This window comes from Aedes albopictus, chromosome 3 (assembly GCF_035046485.1).
Source record: "Aedes albopictus strain Foshan chromosome 3, AalbF5, whole genome shotgun sequence".
NCBI classification, from domain to species: Eukaryota; Metazoa; Arthropoda; class Insecta; order Diptera; family Culicidae; genus Aedes; species Aedes albopictus.
In genome coordinates this window covers 441,168,890-441,177,350 of record NC_085138.1, presented here as the reverse complement: position 1 = coordinate 441,177,350, position 8,461 = coordinate 441,168,890, and the positions used below count along the sequence as shown (strand labels likewise).

At 46.2% G+C, this 8,461-nt stretch overlaps 1 protein-coding gene across 1 annotated transcript; it reads right to left on the bottom strand.

Annotated features, from left to right (window-relative positions):
- Positions 1–580: 580 nt before the first annotated feature.
- LOC134291067 (uncharacterized) lies at positions 581–5,980 on the bottom strand. Its single transcript, XM_062858349.1, has one exon. The coding sequence runs from the start codon at positions 5,978–5,980 to the stop codon at positions 581–583; it is 5,400 nt and encodes a 1,799-aa protein (XP_062714333.1).
- Positions 5,981–8,461: the final 2,481 nt, after the last annotated feature.

The following is an 8,461-nucleotide window of genomic DNA, read 5'->3' as shown; positions in this document are numbered from 1 at the left end:
TGAAGTATTGCTCAACATTGTTTCAATCAATTTAAATTCTCAAGTTAATAATGGCAGTGATGGTATTGTACTATTTCGAGTCTTACTGAGAGGGGAAGTTACCTTTTCGTCATTTGCCCTTCTCATCATCCATTTCTCACTCACGCCAGTATTTGCAAAGTCTAGCTTTTGGAATAAGGTAAAGCTTTCACTCGACTGGCTTAGCCGCAAACATCGATAGTAAATTAATTGACTGATACTTTTGCTGAACTTTTCACACAAAAAAGTGACAATATCACCTTCTTTTCGTTGCACATCGTGAGTACGAATGACGATAATGTAGGGTGCCTGTACCAGTTATCGCACCACCTAAGAGAAACTAATTCTACAAAAATAAGAAGAAGACCTGTTTATCGGAATAGCTCAGTTGGAATTGGTTTTCGGTTCATTTGCGTCGAATCAATACAGATTGCGTCCATTTTGAACTACGTCTTTATTAATACTGAAAAATACACTTGAACAAATAGTCCAATTAGTTTTGCGTTTTTCTCTGGTGATGGCCACTATACAGGGGGCCTAACGATTTTTAAGGGTTGTGCGATCATTCTCCCCCCGTTGATTCCTCGGGATCAATCAATGGAAGAACGCAAACCTTAGTAACCGCTCGTCTATACCCTCCAGTTGATGTCTTTACAGTTACCACTCGCACTATCCCATCCTTCCCCGGATGGGTGGCCTGGATGCGGCCAAGACGCCACTGATGGGGTGGTGCATTGTCGTCCTTGAGCACCACAAGCGATCCTACTTCAAACTTGCTGACACGGCTGTGCCACTTCGGACGAGACTGAAGGTGATGCAAATATTCCGCTGACCAACGTCGCCAGAAGTGCTCCTTCATCAGGCTGATATGTTGCCAGCGACTAAGCCGGCCGATTTTCTCTTGGTCGTATGATGGCTCCGGCAGGCTCACAGCAGATCGTCCAATTAAAAAATGGGAAGGTGTCAAGACTTCGACGTCGTTCGGGTCATCGGATACTGGGATGAGCGGCCTACTATTCAAAATGGCCTCTGCTTGAGCCAGAAATGTAGCCATTTCTTCATACGTTAACTTGGTCTCGCCAACTACACGCTTCAAGTGGTACTTTGCCGACTTGACACCCGCCTCCCATATGCCGCCGAAGTGGGGGCTCCGTGGGGGAATAAAGTGCCACTGAATGCCCTTCGTAACGCAGAAATCGTTCAGCTTTCTCTGGTGGCTCTGATCCTCGAATAGTGTCCGCAGTGCCGCTAGTTCGTGGTTTGCTCCGACAAACGTTGTTCCGTTATCGGAATAAAGGTTGATTACCATACCACGTCTGCTTATAAACCGCTGCAGGGCCGCAATAAAGTTGTCTGTGGTTAGAGTAGAAACCACCTCAAGATGGATGGCTTTGGTCGCCAAACAAATGAACACCGCTATATATGCCTTGTACGGAACAGTCTTTCTGCCAGCCTCCTTTAGTATCACTGGACCGGCATAGTCCACCCCTGTGTTCGCAAACACTGGCGACGGCGTGATGCGATAATCTGGCAGGTCTCCCATATACTGAATGGAGGAACGGGGATTAGTTCTACAGCAAACGTAACAGGTAGCAATCGTTTTCTTGATCAATGTTTTTGCGTTGATCGGCCAGAATCTTTCACGTACAATCGACAGCAGGCCTCGTTGCCCGACGTGCAGATGTTCTTCATGGAGCTTCCTCACAAGAATGCGCGTTACTTGATGTTTATCCGGAAGTAGCAGCTGGTGCTTTCCATCGTACGGGATCGACGAGTACTTGAGCCGACCGCCAACTCTGATCAGCCCATCCGAATCCACAAAAGGGGACAATCCGCTGTAGTTGCTTCGCTTCTGCGAATCGCTCGATAGCATCTTGAACAAATCCGCAAACGCTTCCTGTTGGACTAGCTTGACAATTGTACGGAGTGCCTCGTCCATTTCCTTTGCTGTTGGTTCTGAAGTGTTCCTAGTCTTCGATCGACAGCTTGCAATAAACCGCAACACGAAAACCCACGCTCTCTGAAGCCGTCGAAAATCGCTCATCCGGTTGAGATTGATCGTTGGCACACTGGTCATTGTGCTGACAGCCGTCGTTTTTCGTTGTTCAGGTAACTCGATCGTATCGTCGTACTCGTCGGTGTGCAGTTCCATCTCATTCAAAATCGGCGATCCTTTCCACCATAGAACGTCCTCGTTGAGAGCATCTGGCATCAGACCTCGCGAAATCCGATCGGCGGGGTTGTACTCAGACCGCACATACCGCCATTCGTAGTCTTGCGTCAGCTCGATGATAGTTGCCACACGGTTCGAAACAAATTGATTCATAGCAAGCGGCGATTTCTTCAACCAGCATAAAACCACTTGTGAGTCGCACCAAAGTGTCACACTTTGAAACGAGATCTGCAATGCTGCTACCGTCTTCGTTACTAGATGGGCCAGAAGCAAGGCCCCGCACAGCTCCAGCCGAGGAATAGTGGTGGGTTTCAGCGGGGCTACCCGCGACTTGCTGCAGACCAACTCTGTGTTGATCTTTCCGTCCGAAGAAACGCATCTGGTGTACAGCACCGCACCGTAGGCCTTTTTGGATGCGTCGGAGAATCCGTGGAGTTCTAAACCGTTGCCTGCTTCAGCTACTACGCATCGTTTCTTCTTCATACTGTTCACCACCGGAAGTTGTCTACGAAATTCCATCCAATTCTCCATTTGTTCCTGCGGCAATTCTTCATCCCACGCCAAGCCGAGCCGCCACAAGTCCTGCATGATCAACTTCGCCGTTGTGATGATTGGTCCGAGAAATCCCAGTGGGTCAAAAAGTTGACCAATATCGGAAAGCACGGTTCGCTTCGTTGGTGGAAATCCCTTTTGAGAATCGAAAGATTTGACATAGAAGCTGAAACGGTCCTGGTCGGGATTCCAGATGATTCCTAGTGTTTTGATAGTGGCGTTCACGTCCGCATTCTCAAAATCCATTCGGGTCTCCTGGAGTTCTTCTGGAATATTGCTCAATACGGTGGCATCATTGGAGCAAAACTTATGAGCACCGAAGCCGCCTCGCTTCAGCATCTCCGACAGCTGGTGGTAGATCTGGATCACTTCTTCTGCTGTTTTTCCTCCCGTCAGAAAATCATCGATGTAGCTGTCTTCTACCAGTGTTTTGGCTGCAAGCGGTAGATCGAGCTTTTCGTCGTTAGCTAATTGGATGAGGACTCTCGTCGCAAGATAAGGCGCACTGGAACAGCCATAAGTTACAGTCGTCAGTTCGAAAGTTGCGATGTGGTTTTGGTCGTCGAGCCAAAGTATTCTTTGGTACATCCGGTCATCCTCGTGAACTCGAACCTGGCGGTACATTTTGGGAATGTCTGCCGTCAGCACCACTTGGTGGGAGCAAAAACGCAACATAATCGATAGCAGGTCGCTTTGTACGGTTGGTCCTACGTTCAACGTGTCGTTTAGCGACAACCCAGACGACGTTTTTGACGACGCGTCGAAAACTACACGCAGTTTAGTTGTCGAGCTTGCTTCTTTGTAAACCGCGTGATGCGGAAGAAAATATCCATCCAGAGGGCTGTCCATCACTTTCACCATATGACCCAACGTCAAGTACTCCGACATGAAAGCTGTGTAACGGGTCTTCTTGGTGTCGTCGACGAAGGTACGTAGCAGCTTTTCAAACCGCTGGCGAGCAGTTTCGTAGGAGTCGCCCAACTGATCCTTCAAATTGTTAAACGGAAGTCTAACTGTGTACCTACCTTCATCATCCCGTGACACGGTTTGTTGGAAGTGCATTTCAACCGCGTGCTCTTGTGCAGTGAGCAGAGACGCCTCACCACAAGCTTCCAGCTCCCAAAATTTCGACAAGGTTCGATTCAAGTCCTCATTGATTACCGCCAGATGGCAGACGTTGTGCTGACGTTTGTTGCTACTGGTGTACACCGATCCGCTCACAATCCAGCCCAGGCGAGTTTCCACCAGCGTTGGGCATTCGTCGCTAATCTTCATCCTTCCTTCCAAGAGTAGATCGTAAAACAACTCGGCACCCAGGATCAGCTGGACTTCGTTAGGTACGTGGAATGACGGGTCGGCCAACGATAGTCCACCTGGAATCGGCCACGAACGTATATCGACTTCGACCATCGGCAAGTTGGCGGTTAGTTTGGGCACCACCAAGAAATCCAGCAGAGCACTGAACTGGTTCACACGAGAAAAGATCTTCGTTCGCAGCTTATACTTGACCTGAGTTTCGGCATTGTTCAGCCCAGAAATCGGAAGATCGATCCGTTCCCAGGAGAGCTTCAAACATTTCGCGAGTTCCTCAGACATGATATTTGAATCGGACCCAGAGTCTAGGAGCACACGACAAGCCACTTTGAACCCTCCTAAACCGCACACCAAAACACTCGCTGTAGAAAGAAGCACTTGTTTCTTCACGGTTAGTACTTGGGAACAGTTTACAGATCCTTGGGGCTGGTCAGTTGGTTGTCCATCGCCGGTTGCAGCAACAGTTGGAGCTTGAGTAGGGGGTTCCTTCTTTGCCATAGCCTTGTCCTCGTGTAGGAGACTATGATGCTTCCTTCGACACGTCTTGCATGATTGTTCCGATTTACAGTTCACCGTACGATGACCGCGACGAAGGCAGTTGAAGCATAAACCGCCTGTCTTCACTTTGTTGTAGCGATCTGACACACACATTCTTCGGAATTCTTCACACTTGTATATCGCATGATCACTGCCGCAGCACGGGCAACGTTCCTGGACTACTTGGACGAAGTTCTTCGCCGGCAAGTTCCTCTGCTCCAATTTTCCCTTCGGCTTCGTTGTGGTAGCTGGTACACGGTGATCCGGATATCCTTTCACTTTCTGAAGGATTCGACATCGTTCGCGCAGGAAATCCATCATCTCGCTAAACGACGGACGTTCTTCTTGATCCAACTGCGACTCCCAAAGCGTACGCGTGACCTTGTCCAAACGCTTGGCGAGTGTGTTGATGAGGATCATCTCGCCTAGTCCTTCCACGGGTAGTTGCAGGTTCTTGAGTGCATCAACGTGTTTCGAGCAGCCTTCAATTAGTTTCCGGAGTTCTTCGCCGTTTTCGCGCGTCATCTTGGGGAGCATTTCCAAGGCATCGATGTGGGTATCGATGATCAGCCTTTCATCTTCGTATGCGTCTTCGAGCACCTTCCATGCAGCCTTGTAATCATTATTATTGATCACATCTTGGTCGATTTTGTCTGACGCACTACCAATAAGCGAGTTTTTCAGATGGTAAAGCTTAATGGCAGGGGACTCGTTGGGGTATCTGTCCATGATAGTCTGGAACATACATTTAAACGAGTACCAGTTCTCGAGGCTTCCGTCGAAAGTCGGCAACGGTACGTGTAGGTGCGGGATAGCAGAATTCATCACAACCGGTTGGTGTGGCGCGGCGGATGCCGCAGGGGACTTCTCTGACTCTTGCTTGACTCTCTCTTCATCACTTTTCAGCTTCGCTATTGCAGTTTGGATCTGCACGTACAAGTTGTTGTAGTACTTGTCGAACTGAAGGTAAACATCCGTGAATACCTTCCGCTGGTCACGAGAAACTATTTCGCAAATCTCCAAATGTATTTTCTCGCTGTCGTCGTAGCACCGACGAATACTTTCCATCTGCAAATTCAGCCAGTGGATATTGTTTCCATGCTCTTCCAACGTCTCTTCGATTTGGTTGAGCTTTATTTTCAGCAAATCGCGCCGATCCAATAGCCTTTCGAGTTTCTGCTCCATCTTTTGTTTTTCCAGACGTTTGGCTTGTGCTGCTTTCTGTTGTGCTACTGTTTCCGTAGGCTGACAAATCGGCTCCGCATTCGGTGGAGGATTATCCGACTCCGTGTTCGATACCGGTCCAAGCAGCGCATCCAACAAGTTCTTCGGGGTTATGTTTCGTTGTAGCTTCGGGGTTTCATCACTCAAGTTTTTCTCACTCATCTAGGCACTTTCTTTCAGCTAACAGTTCAATGTTTATTTTCAGTTCTTCTTCGCTGCTACGAGCAGCTCTTCTTCTCGCACTTGCTGCACGGCAGCATCGAAAGTTCCACTTTGTTTATGTGTACAACACTTGCACTTGCTGCATGGCAGCATCCAAAATGTCCACTAAAGGCCGGGGGTTGCTACCAGCCCTGTCACTAGCCACTTGCGTTTTGTTTTGTTTATGTTGCTACGAGCAACCTTTTGCGCAGCAGCAGCTATCCTCGTCTTCGTGCGCCGGGCACGTCACAACATGGCTCGCAATCGCACACACACAACGGCAAGGCGGCAAGCCAGCACGAACCGAAGCAGGAACGACGCGTCGAATGGCGGAACGCCAGACTATTTGCACACGGTGCAAATTCGCGAAAACACACTTTTTTGTCGAATTTCGGCCCAAATCAACACGAAAAACCATCCAAATCGAATCAGGTTCGATAGGACCAAAAATGTTTATCGGAATAGCTCAGTTGGAATTGGTTTTCGGTTCATTTGCGTCGAATCAATACAGATTGCGTCCATTTTGAACTACGTCTTTATTAATACTGAAAAATACACTTGAACAAATAGTCCAATTAGTTTTGCGTTTTTCTCTGGTGATGGCCACTATACAGGGGGCCTAACGATTTTTAAGGGTTGTGCGATCAAGACCGACGAATGTAAACAATAAGTCAAATGATTGATTAGTTTCCATACTTTACAGAAAAAAATATAAAACCGGAGCCAAAACTACTTTTAGTATTTATTACGGCGTGTGCCAATGATAGGAACCCTGTACCAGTTATGGACACATTTGTTAATTTGGGTTCCACTTCGCACTATTTACATGCATTCCTTATGGGATTTGCCATAACTGGTACACTATGGCGAAATAGGGTGCAAGGAGGCCGAAAAGTTAAGGAAAATGATTTATTTCTACCATAATTTGAGCAAATTGTGAAGTTTGAATGATTGCAATCATCTTTTGTGATCGTGATCTATTGTTCACGAAATTTTTCTTGTTGATTTATATCTTTAAAGGTTGAAAATCAACTATGGCGAATTTGAGGTACTATAGCCATAACTGGTACACTGAGCCTACCAATTAAAATTACAACACTGCATTTTATTCACAATTGTTCATTCCCAAATTTAGGATTTTATGACGATCGTGAAGATCAGAATTAGGTTATCAATTTGATTACCAAAATTTTGTTCAGTCTCACGAATTCAAGCGGTGCTTTGCTAACTAGCCGACGTTTCGGCTGTGTTTGGCAGTCTTCTTCTATGGAAAATTAGGTCTATTTCTCCTAAAAGAAGGCTGCCAAACACGGATGAAACGAAGGGCAGTTAACAAATTACCGTTTGAAATCGTAAGACGTCTAAACTCCAAATTTCAGTACTCGTTGGAAACCACTGTCAGGGACGAGTTTACATACGCAGTATGTATTACACTAAAAGTGCATCATTACGTCGTGTATGGTGCCGTTGAGGCTCTGTTTTAGAATCCGTATGATAAATCATTAGATTTTAAATCGTATTGTTGGCGATTTCCATAATTTGGAAGGATAAAACATGTATTAGTAGCGCACGCCTATCAATTTATACATTTAACCCTCGAGCAGTCGCGTCTTCGACTACCTGCAGCGAAGTCACGCTCACGTTGTATACCACAAGCGTGTATTTCTCATGGCGCGTGTACTCAGTACACGACACGACCGCTCCCGGGTTAATAATGAGTTTCTGTCTGTCTGTATCATCCTTATAGACTCGGAAATATCCAAAACGATTGGCGTGAACATTTGCATGCCAGTTTTTTTTTCGAGCCGGGGAATATTCTAAACAACTTGACAAATTAACTGGCAAAAGAGGCCCCAATACACATAACGGGGGACTTCTCTATGGAGCTGTGTATCAAAAAGCCGCACAGCCGGTTTACTATAATTTTTGGCTTTTCAATATATCATGTTTAAATGTATTTTTATTTACATTTAAAAATAAAATTTACTTTCATTTTTGAAAATACTATGATGATTAAATTGTAGGTCCTTACTGACGTAACAATGATCCGACAAAATGGTCACTAAGGTTTTATGTTACGCTAGACGCATCACGATAGCGCAGTGTTCGTCCAGAAAGCCTGGGTCATAATCCCAACATCCCACTAGGGTTAAATTTAGGGCTTTTTCTTAATTTCTCAATACTTCATCTGATTTTTGAATTCAGAAAAGTAATAACTCTTCCACATCATCATGGTTGCTTGCATTATTCATTTAAAACGAAATTAGACGCTGTCCATAAACTACGTAGACTTGATTTTGGCAACCTTTGACCCTCCCCCCTCCCCCCTCGTAGACTTTTGTTCATACAAAATTTTCGAAATTTGTAAGGACCGTAGACTTCCACCAGACTTCCCCGTCCCCCTCAAAGTCTACGTAGTTTATGAACAGGCCCTTAAACATT